The sequence below is a fragment of the Trypanosoma conorhini genome, assembly GCF_003719485.1.
Source record: "Trypanosoma conorhini strain 025E chromosome Unknown Tco_14.4_contig_00419, whole genome shotgun sequence".
NCBI classification, from domain to species: Eukaryota; Euglenozoa; class Kinetoplastea; order Trypanosomatida; family Trypanosomatidae; genus Trypanosoma; species Trypanosoma conorhini.
Window position 1 is genome coordinate 2,124 of NW_021704507.1, and position 14,779 is coordinate 16,902.

General features: G+C 60.4%; 7 protein-coding genes across 7 annotated transcripts, besides 7 other annotated features; all 7 read right to left on the minus strand.

The window, feature by feature from the left end:
- Positions 1–3: 3 nt before the first annotated feature.
- On the minus strand, positions 4–1,635 carry Tco025E_06310 (uncharacterized protein; the record flags this gene model as incomplete). The annotated part of the gene is made up of 1 exon (XM_029373190.1): positions 4–1,635. One exon carries the CDS (start codon positions 1,633–1,635, stop codon positions 4–6), a length of 1,632 nt encoding a protein of 543 aa, XP_029226697.1.
- A 209-nt stretch (positions 1,636–1,844) lies between these two features.
- Positions 1,845–4,451, minus strand: Tco025E_06311 (putative KU70 protein; the record flags this gene model as incomplete). The annotated part of the gene is made up of 1 exon (XM_029373191.1): positions 1,845–4,451. The coding sequence occupies one exon, from the start codon at positions 4,449–4,451 to the stop codon at positions 1,845–1,847; it is 2,607 nt and encodes an 868-aa protein (XP_029226698.1).
- A 538-nt stretch (positions 4,452–4,989) lies between these two features.
- Positions 4,990–5,661, minus strand: Tco025E_06312 (uncharacterized protein; the record flags this gene model as incomplete). Its single annotated transcript, XM_029373192.1, has 1 exon — positions 4,990–5,661. The coding sequence occupies one exon, from the start codon at positions 5,659–5,661 to the stop codon at positions 4,990–4,992; it is 672 nt and encodes a 223-aa protein (XP_029226699.1).
- Positions 5,662–5,731: 70 nt separating this feature from the next.
- Positions 5,732–9,223, minus strand: Tco025E_06313 (uncharacterized protein; the record flags this gene model as incomplete). The annotated part of the gene is made up of 1 exon (XM_029373193.1): positions 5,732–9,223. The coding sequence occupies one exon, from the start codon at positions 9,221–9,223 to the stop codon at positions 5,732–5,734; it is 3,492 nt and encodes a 1,163-aa protein (XP_029226700.1).
- Positions 9,224–9,230: 7 nt separating this feature from the next.
- Positions 9,231–9,260: a microsatellite.
- Positions 9,261–9,536: 276 nt separating this feature from the next.
- Positions 9,537–9,560: a microsatellite.
- Positions 9,561–10,114: 554 nt separating this feature from the next.
- Positions 10,115–10,144: a microsatellite.
- A 15-nt stretch (positions 10,145–10,159) lies between these two features.
- Positions 10,160–10,744, minus strand: Tco025E_06314 (uncharacterized protein; the record flags this gene model as incomplete). The annotated part of the gene is made up of 1 exon (XM_029373194.1): positions 10,160–10,744. The coding sequence occupies one exon, from the start codon at positions 10,742–10,744 to the stop codon at positions 10,160–10,162; it is 585 nt and encodes a 194-aa protein (XP_029226701.1).
- A 226-nt stretch (positions 10,745–10,970) lies between these two features.
- On the minus strand, positions 10,971–12,623 carry Tco025E_06315 (uncharacterized protein; the record flags this gene model as incomplete). The annotated part of the gene is made up of 1 exon (XM_029373195.1): positions 10,971–12,623. One exon carries the CDS (start codon positions 12,621–12,623, stop codon positions 10,971–10,973), a length of 1,653 nt encoding a protein of 550 aa, XP_029226702.1.
- Positions 12,624–13,040: 417 nt separating this feature from the next.
- Tco025E_06316 (oxidoreductase) lies at positions 13,041–14,039 on the minus strand (the record flags this gene model as incomplete). The annotated part of the gene is made up of 1 exon (XM_029373196.1): positions 13,041–14,039. One exon carries the CDS (start codon positions 14,037–14,039, stop codon positions 13,041–13,043), a length of 999 nt encoding a protein of 332 aa, XP_029226703.1.
- A 111-nt stretch (positions 14,040–14,150) lies between these two features.
- Positions 14,151–14,169: a microsatellite.
- Positions 14,170–14,177: 8 nt separating this feature from the next.
- Positions 14,178–14,205: a sequence feature (A-rich).
- A 115-nt stretch (positions 14,206–14,320) lies between these two features.
- Positions 14,321–14,344: a microsatellite.
- Positions 14,344–14,374: a microsatellite.
- The last annotated feature ends 405 nt before the right edge of the window (positions 14,375–14,779 follow it).

Consider the following 14,779-nt stretch of genomic DNA (forward strand, 5'->3'; position numbering starts at 1 on the left):
GCGTCAGGCAGTGAAGGTTGTGTCTTCGTCACCGCTGCTATATGCCACATCAGTCAGAAAAACGCTTAACCGCCCGTCGACCTCTTGGTCGACGGACTTTAAACGGGCGTCCACCAAGGCGAGGAAGAGGTGCAGGTCCTTCTTTTCTAGAATGACCTCCTTCCCACCAGGGAAGAGCGGCAGGCACTGTCCCGTGCCCAAGGAATGCGGCGAGGCATCTGCCGTGCCGCACTTTGCCGCACCACTTCCTGTAACATGTTTCTTTGCAGTCCCGTGGAACCGAGACCCGAGTGGCGCCGCAACCTTCTCCTGGAGAGGGAGCTGTGCGTCAGCGGCTCTGGACGATGAGGAGGCGCAGGCCAGACGGGAGGAGCCTCCACTGCTCGAAGAGGCTGTGCTATGAAGGCCCGTTTCTGTAGTGCCCCCGGTGCTTTTCACTGAGAGGGTGCGCCTGACGACGAAGACGTCGTCGCCAGAGCGAGGTGGAGAGACTCCAGTGGGATGGCAGCGGGCACCCACGCACGCCAGAAATTGCGCCTCGCTGGGGTCCAACTCCCGTATACCAGGAATGGCGTATCGTAAGCCCAGCATCTCAAACTCGCTATCCGTGAGGTTCAGCTCCTGCACTCTACCGAGGCAGCGGGTGAATTCTTTGACCTTCATCAAGTCAATGTCGTACTGCTTTCGAGGCCGTGGGCGGGGCTGTGGAAATGTGTAGAGGGCATCATCTGCGGAGTGCATCGACAACACTGGCTTGAACTTTAGTGAAATGGGAGAGAGGGGGGATTCGGCGTGCGAGAGGGGGCATGGACAAGATGGCGCCCCCTGGGACGAAAAAGTGGCCTGTGTGGGCTTGCTGTTGCTGCTGTTTCCGTGACTCTCAACGTGTGTGAAGGCGTTGCTTTGCTGCAGCCACTGTGGCGAGTAGTGCAGCCGCTCAGCCACCGGGGACACTTGCCTTGCGCCGCTGCAGCTATTTTTTGCGGACGCGCAGGGTTGCAGCGCCAGTCCGTGTGGCGGCAGCTCCCTGCCGGAGGCAGCGCCACTGACGCCGGCAATTAACAGCGGAGGCATTTCCGGCAGCTCCAGCGTCCCTTCAAAATGGGCGGCGTGCAGGCCCGACTCCTGCTCCTGGATTTTGCGGTCCTCAAAAAACTCCTCCGTGTTGAAGGAGAGCGGAGTCGCTACACCCCCGTGCGACGTTGCGAGCGACACTGTCATGCCCGCGCCCGCCGCCGAGTCATGTGTCTCGCCGCTGCCCACGATGGAGATGATGGCGATGTCAAGCACGACGTCCGCCAATATTTGCCTCATGCGGACGCGCTCAAACCTCGACAGCGGGAGGCGGTCCTTTCCCCCGTTGCAGGATGCCGCGGGACACTGGAGGCGGTACTCCAGGACCTCCGCCACGCGCGCAAGCCCGCGGCGCACGTCCTCGACAAAAGTGGGGATTTGCTCCGGGCGCACGTGCGTCCCAGTGCTCTCCAAGTGCCGCTGGTACAGCTTCTCGACCGTCCGCAGGCTAAAGGTGTGGCGCGGCCGCGGCGGCAGGGAAGCGGGAGGCGCCTTTTGTCCGTCCAGCGGCGCTTCTGTCAGCTCCTCTCTGCTCGTTTTTTTACTTGCCGCCGCAGACATTACCTCGCAATTTCTATTATTATATTCTCCGTTTGTTTTCTTTTTTGTTGGTTTTGGATGTTTTTTCCAAAGAAGAAAAAACACGGGACAAAAAACAAAACGAAAAAAAAAATTGAGGGACCAGGGACACGGAGAGAAATCCCACGGGCACATGCAAGGACGAAACACCACCACCGCCACTCGCATCCCACACCGCACCCGCCCCTGTTTTACTGCCGACTGCCGCCTACGAAGGAGCACGCGTGCCCTCTGCGCAAAGAAGAAACGACACTCCGCAACTGCGCCGTTCCCCCCTCCCGTCGCCGCAGCAGCGCACGTGTCACCATCCCAATCACGTCCTCCTTTCGTCGCGCCCCGGCCGCACTTTCCCCCACGGCACTCAAATAGGCCCTCAACTGCGCCACCGTGAGGGTTGGCAGGGCGTTTTGCTCAAATGCCGCCTCCACTAGATGAACCACAGCGTCGCCAACGCCATCGTCGCGCTCGCGACGGTTCACCTTTTCTGCATGGGGCGTCTTTGCGGCAGCTATCCCGCCGCGTTTGGGTTGCGGGCAGAGACGATCCGCGCCGTACGATGGTCCCAGCAGCTTCGCGGCAAACTCGTGGAACAGCGGGGCGTGCTGCGCCATCCCCACGCGGTCAGGCAGCGACATGTCCGCCACGACGCCCGGCTGCAGCGCCCCGGAGACCGCCACGGGACGCAGCGCCATCTCCTGAAGAGTTTGGTGACGCAGCTGTAAAGACGGGTTTGGCACCGCGCTGATGTCGTACGCCACGGAAAGCGACGCGACAACACGCGCCGCCACGTCTAAGTCCTCATGCGAGGGAACCGTTGCGGGGCCAAAACACGGCAAAGAGGGCACCGCACGGAGGTCCTCGGCGTACGGCAGCGGCACAACATACAAGCCGAGTCCTTTCGCAGGGAGGCTGCGCTCTGGCACTGACACGGCTGGAGGGGATGGCGCCAATGCAACTAGTCGCGGCGCCGCTCCCTGCCGGGCCACATACTGCGCGACCGCCACTTTCTTCTGTCGCAGAAGCGTGCGTGTCAGATGAACGAAGAGGCGAAGCGAGGCTTCGCCACCGTCGTGGGGATTAGGACGAAGGAATGTCGACTTGGCGATGGCATGCCTGTGCAGCAAAACGTCTCCCGCGTGCTTAAAGCACAGAATAGAAAAGCCAACAGCGGCCCCCGCCGTCGCAGTGTGAAAGATGTGTTGTCGTTCCTGCGGAGAGAAGAAGAGACGCCGCCCGCCCACGACGGTTGAGTACAGCAGGCGGTCTGGCGTCACAATCGTCTCCGTGTCCTCCTCCTCCCCCTCGTCCTTTTCCTGTTCCTGTTCCTGCTCAGTTGGCCTCGGGTGTTCACGCCCAGCTGCATCCGCCGCCACCGCCCTGCTCGAGCGACGGGGGTCGGAGGCGGTAGGCGGCCTCCGCACGACGAGTTGTGTCCGTCGCGGCACGATGGCGTTTGTGCGGCGGTCCAGCCATTCCACACGCTGCGGGGGCACCGGCAGGGTCGGGTGGTACGCGCTCACCGCCATCGTGGGCACCGGGGACCCGTCCACGCCCACGCCAATGGTGAGCGTGTAGTTTTGGAAAGGCCGCTGCGGGTGCGTCCGACGCCGCACGGCGTGGAGCAAGTGGTCAAACACCTCTACGCCGCCCGTCATGTGCACGGCGCCGACGTGGTCGTGCCCCGTCGTCCCCTCAGCGCCCTGCAGCGCCCCGCGGTGCAGCTGATCCCAAAATATCTCGCGGTTGAACTTTCGCCCTGCACACACGCCGCCTGTGGGCCGCCCGATGGCTTCAGCGCGATCCATGTCATCGTGTGGCGGGGCGTCAGCCACACACGTTGTCCTGTGCGACGCGCGAAACGTTGCGTCTTCGCGTCCCATGTCCAATGCCGCTGCGCCGGTGCCGGGGTTTTCGCCTATGGCAAATACTTCAACTGTCACCTCGGCTTCACACAACTCCCGCACCCGCGCCAAGCATCGCTCCAGTTCAGGCGCGTCACCCTTGTGAGGCGCATCATCATTAGTAAAGATAAAAACCCGACGGTACTTAATCACGTTGGAGTGGAGACTGAGGAACATGTGCTGAGCGGCCCATAACACCTCACTCAGCTGGATCTCCTCCTTTCCCTGCGCGTGCCCAACATTTTTCTTGAACTCCGCATACGCCTTTGAGGACACGTCGCCCGCGGCAGCCAACCCTTCCAACTCCTGCACAGCCTCAACGCTGAGGAGAGCAAAGGGGTGAAAAATATAGAGGCCGGGCAGGTCATAGATGTTACGCCGCACATTGGTGTTGTAAAGGGCCAGAGCGACCAGGTCCTTGTCGCTCATCATCACTTTGTCCTGATAGAGCCCAAGAACACAGCGGACCGCGTCCCGGAAAGGGGTGTTGGCGCGGTTTCCTGCCAGTTCAGAGTCCGTGTCTTTTGCACTTCCTGCCGCCACGTGCGCCCCCCGCCGCACGCTCGCTTCGCCCCCATTGCCGTCCACGTCTAGCCGAAGCGAGTCGTCTGTTGTTGCGGCCCCCCGTGCAAGGCATCCCGGGGCGACGGCAGGAAGCGGCACTGCGCGAGCGCAAGCACCGCCGCGCGCAGAGTTGGCAGCCGCCGGATTGGCGTCGCCTGGGCCACCGGTGCAGCTCTCCCCATGAAACATGCTGAGCTGGCAGTCGACGAGGCACAGCACGGCGTCGCGCCTCTGCTGATGCGACGTGGCCTGCTGCAGCGTGTCCGGGTCCGTCGCCCCGTCCAGCGCCCCCGTCCCAACGGTCGCCTCCAGCCATTCGAAGTAGTCAGTCATCGAACCCCCACACCCACCCACTCCCCTTCCCCGAGTCCGGCGTGCCCTACCCCCGCTGCTACTCGTGAATGGCCGTTACGGCGTCCCCAGGTGTTGATTCGGAAGAGACATCCAGCAACAACGAAAAAAAAAGAGAGAGAGGGGGGGGAAAGAAAGACACGCTTGTGGCTCTGGAAAGCAGTCGGGGGAGGGGGCGCTCTTCATCGGGGAAGTGCCGTGCGAATGCACACACATGCACAAAATAATGAGAAATAACAAGCATACTGGTGGCGTAGTGGCGCAAAGATGAAGCCGCAAGGTGAAAACCCCAAGAAAAACAAAAAGAAAAAAAAGATACACAGAAGAGCACACGTCGGTGTGTGGCAGGAAGCCCTTGGCGGGTCCTTCCTGGACGTGGTTACATATAATGTCGCTGTTGCCCTCGTTGCCGCTTGCACAAATTGGGGCGTCGTCTGTTCTCTCCTCGGACAACCCCCTCACCGAAGCGCGTCTCTTGAAACAAAATAAACATCGAAAGAATTGATTTGCTCTAAGCCGTTCACGACGGACACCGCGAGGCCCCAAACACGGCGTCTCGCTCTGCGAACCACCGCTGGTACTCCTCCTGCGTCATGTGCGAGAGAGGGTTCTCTAGTGGTTTGGAGGGCAGCCCCAGCTTCCTCGGCCCGACCAACGCCATCACATACCTGCCGCCCTTTTTCTGTGCCTCGTCCTTGCCCTTTCCAAGGCGTCGGTCTTTTACCTCAACGTCGCCGCGCCACTCCTCAACGTTATGCGCGCCGTTGGACTCTGACGGCTGCTGGCGGCGGACCAGTTGATACTCCTCAGCAAGGTAGTCCGTGCCGGCCTCGGCGAGCAACGGGGGCGGAATTCGGCTGGTGTACAGCGGGTCACGGACGCCCTCCTTGTAGGCGGTGGTCCAGTCCTCCACCATGCGGTGGTACTCAGCCAAAACTGTAGCATCCCTCGTGCCGGCAGCCTTGCGATCCGCGTTGCGACGAGATCGTTGCAGCCGCTCACGCCTCTGCTCATCCGCCACGGCGTTAAGGCCCTCAACGTCGCGCTGCATGCGACGCATTGTGACGGTGGCCTCCCGCACGCTTGGCATGACAAAATTACGGGCGAACCGCGGCGAGGCACCGTCGTACTTGGCTTCGTTCGGCGCAGTTGGAGTGCTCCAGCGGTCCATCGCGGTCGGTGGAAGCCCCATCGGTGGTTTCTGAGGCACCTGTGCCGACACGGCCGGGTGGATCGCTGAGCTGCCAAGCTGACCGTAGCCGTCAACAAAGAGCGGTGCGCCCTCGCCGCCCATGAAGGAGGCCAGCTGACCCCGTGCGTTCTTCTCCCACCTTGCCTGCTTCTTTCTCTTCAGGCAGACTGCTCGGCAGCCGCGGTGGGGCTCCACTGAGTGAGCCTTCCAGTGGCTTCAACTCATGCACATCGGAGGCGCGGCGTAGGCGATCCATCAAGTCATTTCCCTGCGTTGCAGAGCTCGGGTTTGGCAGGGTATCAGCGGAAGAATGAAAGGCTTCGTTTTCGGGTGTCTCACGCTCCGCATTTTCTAGCGGCAAATTCAGCTTCGAGCGAAGGGAGTTCATCGCCTTCTCCGGGTTGGCGCGAAGTTGTCGGAGGAACACAGACTCCTCCTGCTCTCTGGAAGGGGAAAAAGGCTGCCTGCCAGGGGGTGTCTGCTTGCTCGGGGTCACTGTGCCGCAGGATAAGGAGCGGAAGGGGGAGCTCCGCTGCCAGTCCAAAGGGGCGCCACTGCCCTCCCGAACCCCTGCAGTGGGCAGGGCTCTGGGCTGCGGCTCCTCCTCTGGCATCTCGCTCAGGAGAAGCGTGGTGAGGTGGTGGGCCTTCTCGTTGTCCTCCGCGTCACGCACCGCGGCCGCCTTCACCAACGCCTCCTCTTTGCTCTTCTCATCCAACTGGGAGGCGGCGAAGAGGAAGCAGCGGCGGTAGTGGCGGACGTTGGGGGTGAGCGCCATCTCGCGCCGCCTCTGTCGGTGCTGCGGCAACCCAATTGTCACGTCGGAGTCGATGCTGGAGACACAGAACTGGATGCTCTTCGTGTCCGGAAACTGCAGCACGTACCCCACGCTGATGGCCTCCTCCACCGTGATCTGAACCCGCGGTCGGCTGCCCTGCAAAAAGATGTGGATAGGCGGCGGGTTGCCAAAACGGGTCACATTGACAAGATCGAGCCGCTCCTGGTGCATCTCCGCAAGCTCCTGCTGCTTGGTCTCCGTCTTGCGCAACTTGTCCCGGCCTTCAAAAAGTGTTTTTAGCTGCTCTAACTGCGGCATCGCACTGACCCGCACGCGCGCGTTTGGTTTGGCAGCGACGGCTCGCTGCCTCGCCAGGAGAGGCTCCTCCTCCTCCTCCTCATCCTCCTTGAACACGGAGGGCGGCTTGCGGAGAAAGGACTGTGTGAATGGCTGGTGCACAATGGCGAGATTCACGTGGAAGGGGAAGTTGCTCCCGGCGACAAACTTGCGCCCCTTCTTTGGCCGCGTGGACACGCTTTTCTTCACACGACGCACCGCCTGCACGCCGCTTCCCGCCATGGAGTCAAAACTGAGGGTGCCGGCGTCAGACACGGCGGTGTCACCCGCAGATGCCGGCGGCACCGTGGACGGCCGCGACGGCGCCTCCCCTGGAGGCGTGTAGGAAATATCGTCCCACTTGATGTAGTCCCGGAAGCGGAAGCATATGGCCTTCAGCTGCGCCTCCGCGAGCCACTTGGCGAACTCCATGTACGTCCGACCACGCGGTGGCGGGCCCACCAAAGGCATCCGCGAGCGTCCCACGGCATCCACGTCGCACGGGGGCACCGGGGGCGCGAAGACGCTCTGCATCAGCTGCGGTGCGTGGGAGCCGACCTCGCCGGAGTGGCGACGGAGGACTTCAATGCGGAGCAGCGCGTCGCGAAGGTTCAGCCGACTCAGCTTCCAGCCCTCCACCATGGACTTTGACACGAGGCCCAGCGGCCAGCGGTGTCCGATGATGGTGGGCTCGCCGAGCACGCTGCCGGCGCCGTACTCGGCGACGCCGTCGACGATCGACGTCACCTTGCCGTGAAGGATAAGGAGCATCTCCTCGCAGCGGGTAGAGATGGAGGTCAGCAGCGTCGCGGGTGGGTAGACGACAGGCTCCATGCGCTCCTGCACGAGGCGGATAAAACTGTCCGGCGCCTCGCGGAAGAGCTCGCAGCTGTCACGCAACACCTGCGCCAGCGCTGCGGTGTACCGCTGCTCTCCCAGCCACCGCATCCGCAGGGCGGCGGCCTTGGAAAGCAAATTTCGCCGCAGCGCGTCGTCGCGTCGCACGGTTGCCGCAAAACTTTGGCAGGAAAGGCACCAAATGTCGCAGATCGTCTGTGCCCGAAGGACAAAATGTCTTGGTTCCCCAAACAGCACAGACAACTCACCAAAGGAGGCCCCCACCGGCACCTCTTGCAAGATATTCCTTTTTGCGCGAGCAGCACCCACACAGCTGCACGTGCCCGCGCCAAGAGGGGCCGTCGACGGGGGCTCCTCAATCGTCAAAGTGCCGCGCCGCAGGAAGCAAAGCTGGCGCGAAACGCTGTGAGGACAGAGAATAACCTCTCCTGGAGCGTAGCACCGCGGTGCCAGTTGAGTGACAAGGGCGCGTATCGTATGGGCTGGAGTGTCCTGCAGCAACCAGCTCTGACGCATAAGAATCTCATTCATTGGATAATGACGCGTGATGGCCCGCACCCGTGCGGCCTCAATGTACTGCAACGGCGTGGGCAAATAACGACCTGAGACAACTAGCGAAGAAGATAGCTTGCGCGTCTCGCTATGACGCAATGCAAGCTCCATAAGCGCATTATGGAGATCGGTGGCGCGCACACGCATTGTCCCAGTCACTCTTGGGTCATAGACTAAATCGCCCTTGCCTGTCGGCGGCGGCGCCTCGGCGGTAACCGTGGCAAGCCGAAAAGGCTCTAACCCCAACGCCTCAGTGGCACAGCATACATAGGGAGCTCTAAAGAGTTCCGTGCGGGTGGCCAAAAGTGTTGGTTGCCCGACGATTCGCGACGCACGCCGAAGCGAGCGTTGAATAGATGTAGACATATTAGAGGTGGAGGCTACATCACTGGTCGCATCGCTGTGGGGCTCCAGAGGAACAGCGAGAAGCCGAAAGAGCTCTGGCTGAAAGCCCAAGACTCCGTTTAGTCGCAGCAAATCATTGCCAGAAAAGTATTGTCTTTTGCTGCTATCACCAATGGGACCTTTGCGGCTTTGCATCTGATAGTTCACCACCTGAACACTGCCACTCAGCACCACGTGCACAAACAACCCCTCTGGGCACTCACCGGGGTACACAAGCACCGCCCCTGGTTCGTAGCAAACCGGCGTCAGTTTTCCTCTCAACACGGCCGCGAGCTCATTCTCGTCGAGCGGCATTGCGGTTTCAAAGAGGTCAAGCGAGGCATCTACGAGCGCCTTTGCGAGAACCCGTATGGCCTCTTGAAACATCTTGCTCACCTTCGCCGGGTCGGACGCGAGGTGCCGCTGCGTGAGGCGCTGCCGGCTGAGCAGGGAAGACTTGACCGTCATGACTGGGGCAAAAAAGGCGCGGAGGGTGTCGCCCGGGACGGCGCAGAGCGCGGTGTTCATGAAAGACACTCGATCCGGGTCCACCCCGGCCACCTCCGCCTCCATCTCCTCGTCGGCCGCGGCAAGCCCGCTGGGGCGCCGCGTGGACGGCGGGGTAGGAAAACTGACTGCCAGCGCCGGGTCCATCTCTCTCTTTTTCTTTATTTTCCTCTTTTTTTTTTTTCGTTTCTCTGCGCACGAGCCCTGTGCCCTTTTCCCTCGCCCTCCGCCGACGCGTATGCCCTTCTCTCCTCCTCTCCCTCCCTCTCTATCGCTGGCCGCGGCTGCCGGTGCGTGCAAGCTGCTAACGCCTCCTGCGCTTGAAGACGAGCCCGGCAGAACAGATGGGGAGAAAGCTGCAAACACCACAGAAAAGCACACGGGGCACACACGCACGCGAAAAGCGAAACAGAAAAAAAAAAAACATGAGTCACGAAAAAAGGCATTTGGAAGAAAAAAAAAGGAAGGAAGGAGAGAAGGAAGGGGGACTGGAGGCCAGCAGCTACCGGAAACGCGAGAGTAAAAACAAAAGAAAATGAGACGAGAATCCCGTGGAAGCTCGGGGCCCCCGTTAGCAAAAACAGTCTGGCACCAAAGAAATATCCCTCTTTTTTTTCCCTCCGCCACAGAAGCCAAAGGCGGAAAGTACGGCGCCGCCGCAGCAGGGCGCCTCCTTCCTTTCCCTCTGCTCTCCACCTGCGAGAAACACTCCCAATGGCCCACAGACGCATGAGTGCCTCTGCATCCCACCCTACCCCCGTCATCTTCGACTATTTCTCTTCCTTTTTTCTTCTCTTTTCAAAATTCGCAGTGCGCGTTTACCGCCGCACGCCGCGCACGCACACACGCCTCCCTCTTCCCTCCCTCAGCATTGGACGAGAGGGTGGGCAGAAATATCTACATTGAACACCTATCAACATCCGTGCGCTATAACACTTGCCCTTCCTGCGGCCGCCTGTTGGGTTATTTGCTGTTGCCTGTGCCCCCCGCGTGCACGTCGCACCTGCTCTAGTTTCTACTCCCTTTTCCCCCTCCCACGTGTGTGTGCGTGTGTGAGTGGGTGGGTGTCACGCCGCCTCCCCGCTACGCGGCGCCCCTCGTTGAGAGGCGGTTGGCCATCGTCTCCACTTCCTCGTGGGAGATTTTTACGGTTGGCGGGTCGTATGGGTACACGTACTTCTTGAACAGCTCCTCGTCTCTCTTGGCGTAGTCCACATGCGAGAGGCGCTCCACGCTCTCCTTGAGCTTGGCCTTGCTGATCTTCTTCGGCTCCATCTCTGGCAGGTACCGCTTCTGCAGCTCCTCGCGGCGGGCCTTGCTCTTGGCGATCTCCTGTCCGTAGATGCGGTCCACCTGCTCTTGTATCTCTGACTCCGGCACCTTCTTGTCGCTGCGGTGCATCTCCTCGTACGTCCTCCGCTCCCGCTCCTCCCTGCTCTGCCGGAATCGCTCCAGCTGCTGGTCGTAGATGCGGCGAACTAGATCCCCCTCCTCGCCCTTGTTGATGCGGCGCGGCGGGGCACGCATCCTGGAGAGTTCGCGGCGGCGCTCCTCCTCCCGCCGCGCCGCCAGCTCCATCTGCTGGTAGTACAACCGCTGCACAAGTCCTTCCATCTCCGCCTGCCCCAGACGCGGGGAACTCGACTGCGGTTCACCTTCAGTGGCCATCACGCCTCCTCCCGACGCCGCGATCAGGCACCTAAATCCCTTCCGAGCGAAGAGTCAAACGCAAAAGCGAAAAGAAGAGGAAGTGGATGCCGTGCAAGGCAAAAATGCAATGCAGGTAATATAGGCGCACAAACGCCAAGGGCCAAGTAACGCCACGGCCCTTCCTGTGACAGGAAGAGTGCGGCGTGTCCGTGTGGAAGGGACGCGGGGATGCTCGGGTGGCGCTCTACTGCACACGCCGCCTCAACTTCAGCTCCTCGGTGAACACGGCGTGGCTCTCCGTGTAGGCGGCGGTGGGATCATGATAAAAGCTCTCCGCCGGCTGCGCCACGCTGATCGTCTGTATAGGCCCCTTTTGCTCAAAAACGCCAAGAGCGCCCTGTGCACCGCAAGCGTCATCGGTTGCCACGCCTCGTTCGTAAAACAACGAAGACGCCTCCCGCACGTGCGGCGCGGCGGCATCCCACGGAAGCACGTCCAGTTCTGAATGCCCCATGAGGAGGCAGTGGCGCTTTGCCGCCCGCAGCGCCGCGTACGTCTGCGGGAGGTCATCGCTCTGCAGCAAAATAACTAACTCGTACTTGACCTCGTCGGGTTTTCCGGGCACGGGGGCGGGAACACAGGCGCTTCGCGCCCACGCCACCTCCGGGGCGAGGCGACCGAAGTAGCGATGAAACTCCCCGCGGAGCTCCTTCTCCACCCGTCGGTAGGCCAAGCGCAGCAGCTGATCCCCGTGAAGCACCCGATCCGTCGCCTCGCGGGCGAGGACAAACTCGATGGGAGAGGCGGGGTTGAGCACGATGTCGACACTCGCTGGGACGATGGAGGCGTTGTGGAGCAGCGTGTCGACGTCGGCAAAGTAGCCAACAAAGAAGGGCCGCAAAAGCGGGCCAAACACAGGCAGCGGCGTCACCTGCTTGATGCGGAACGGGGCTGTCGAGCGCACTTTAGCCCAAAATGCCGCCTTCAGCGCGTCCTGCCCCGACGCCGCGTCTCCGGCTCCCGGTGCCTCTCTTCCGCCTCCCTCCCGGACGCGCCTGCTGCCGGGGGGTCCACGACCGCCAGACTTCCTCCCACGGCGTCGCCCCACGCGAGACGTGCGTAGTTCTCGTTTGGGCATTTCTGCCCCCTGCGGGGCGGCGACCGTGCCCTCCGCGGGGGCGGCGTCCATGCAGCCGAATAGATCATCCGCCTGCAACCAAGAAGCGTCCGCCGCAGCCTCAGCAGATTCCACCGTGTGTACCTCTTGTTCAGCGACGGGCGGCTGCGGCGGCTCGAGCGCCGTGGCACGGAGACGCCGCTGCACGTGTCGCTCCCACCACTCGCTCTTGGAGACGTCCGGCAACGGCACAGTGTCGCCCGCCGCGTCAGCCGCCTCCGCCTCCGCCGCGCCATCCGCCCAGAGAACCCCGCTGGGGTCCCGCACAGTGAACCGAAACCGTCGGCAGAAGAGACGCAAATACGCCAGGGAGGTGAAGACGGGGAGGGCGATGTACTTGTCCAGGGCAAACACCTGCGGCTTAGTGTCGTAGGGGTCCCAGCTTCCCACAGGAGACGCCAAGGAAAGATATGAGCCCGTCATAAAATGCCGCGTGAACTCCAACTCCGTCCTTGCATCTCGGTTCTCACTTATCGCCAACGCAATCGCGCTTTCTAAGGCATCGTTTTTCGGAAGCCACTCCGCACGCACGCCGGCGCACGCCGAGGACGACGGCGCCGTGGAGAAGCCTGAGCATTCCTGCTTGGCATCGCGAAGCCGACGACGACGCCTGTGGAGCTCCCGCTGCGCCGTCTTACTGACCGCTCTGAGGCGCCGCAAATGCAATCGCAGTTCACGTTGTGTGGCGCCACGACAAAGGCGGCGCGTGGGAGCGAGCATCACAGAACCTGCGCGCGCGCGTGAGCGAAGCCTGTGACTTCGCCTCCCCACGATACTGTCAACTAAAACCACGCAAGCAGGAAGGAGGGAGGGAGGCGGGTGGCGGCAAAGGAGCAGGCGGGCAGGGGCGTACACACCAGCAGGCACAAGTGCACACGTACGCGTCTGTGCCCGCCGTCCTCATCCCGCTCTGGGCGTCGGATGGCGCCGCACTCCCGCACAAAACCCGCCCGCCAAACATGAAAAGAAAGGCATTTCAAAAAAAGAAAAAAGTATTTTTTTTTTACTTCTAAACTGTAAATGACAACGAGAGCGCTGGCAGTAAAAGAGCCCGGTTAGACTGCGAGTGGAAAGGAAAAATACGAATATATTTTTTTTAATGCTAGCAGAATCAATGCCTAAGCCCACCTACGAATCCTAATCCCCCAGTGTCAGAACAAGCTTGCCTTGGGAACTATTGTTATCAATCAACGTGTGCGCCGTGGACACATCCTTGATGGGGTATGTGGCCTGCAACAAGGGGACAATATCCCGCCTTGCCAGGTACGGGAGCGCCTCCGCCTCAAAGCTTTTCACAAGGGCTTCCTTGTACGCATCTGTCTGGTCCCGCAGCTTCGAACAAATAAGGGTGGCGCGTTTCGCAAAGAACGGCAGGATGTCAAATGAGATATGTCGACCGCCCATGTAAGCCAGCAGGACAACCTTTCCGTCTTTCGCCAGAACCTCGCCGTCTTCCTCGATGTACGTGCCGCCCACGACGGGGTCAACGATTAAGTTGACGGCCTTATTCCCCAGCGCATGTCGAACTTTGGGTGCAAAACATTTTCCCGACTCATCGGGTGTTCTGTCAACCGCGAACTTTGCAAACTTCTTGCAGAAATTAACCTTGGAGGCCGAGCTGGTGGCGATGGCGGTGGCGCGGAAGTACTTCTCCGTCAACTGCATGAGCGCCGTACCAACTCCGCCGGACGCAGCGTGCACCAACACGTTCTGCCCCTCCTGCAGGTTGCCGTGTAACTTCAGTGCCTGCCAGGCGGTGATGAACGCCTCTGGAATCGATGCAGCCTCAGCGAAAGAGTATCCATCCGGAACTTTCATGACGCTGCCCTCGTGGGCAACCGCCAAATCCGCGTAGCCTCCCCCGGTGAGTAGCGCCATGACGCGATCACCCTCTTTGAACCGCTTGACCTCCGCGCCGACATTCTCCACCAGACCGGCAACCTCCAGACCCAATATCTCGCTGCTGCCCGCTGGAGGTGGGTATTGTCCCTGGCGCTGCGCTGTATCGGCCCGGTTAACTCCAGCCGCCATCACCCTGATAAGCACATCCCTTGGACGCGACACGGAGACCGCAGGGATCTCTGACAGCTGCAGCATGTCGACACCACCAAAGGCCTTCAATGTCACAGCACGCATTGTCTTCATCTTCTCCGGTTTTTATTTTCCTTCTTTCTTGAGCAATTAATTCTGAAGCAGTGCAGACTCTCGTATTGGAGTGCACTCTCCCCTCACAGTGGGCATGCGCACGTGTGTGTGTGTGTGTGTGAAGACAAAAAAGGAAAAGAAGGGAGAGAAAAGGAAACTTTGCCCATGTGGATGAAAGCATTTGAGTCGACACGGAAGAATAGCATGTCTGTGATTGGGGGCAGGAAGCGGGCCGTGGTCAACAGAAGCCTCAATGCACGTGCGCAAACGGCCACATACACACACGCACACACACAGAGATAGAGAGAGAGAAAGAGAAAGACAAACGCAGCGACAAAATTAAGGAGAATAATACCAATACATAAGACCTCGAAGAAGTCCCCATGACAAGAGCTAAGCAACTGTTCAACGCAGTCCTCTACATCCTCACACACACGCACACACTCTCTCTCTCTTCTAAAAAGCCTCGTCAGTGGCTTACATAAGTATCCCGGCACCAAAACAAAAAAAAACCGCCGACATCACCTCTTCCTGCCCACTGCCGGCCTCGATGGCGCAGACCGCTTCACATCATTTCCAATTAAGCAGTGTTTTATTTGCTTTCTTTTTCCTTGTTGCTGTTGTTGCCGTTGTTTTTACTACTTGCCGTTTTCCCGCTCTAATTATCTCTCTAATTTCTTTTTCGTTTCTTTTCTTTTCACCTTCGTCTGCTTCTTTCTCGCGGGAACTGG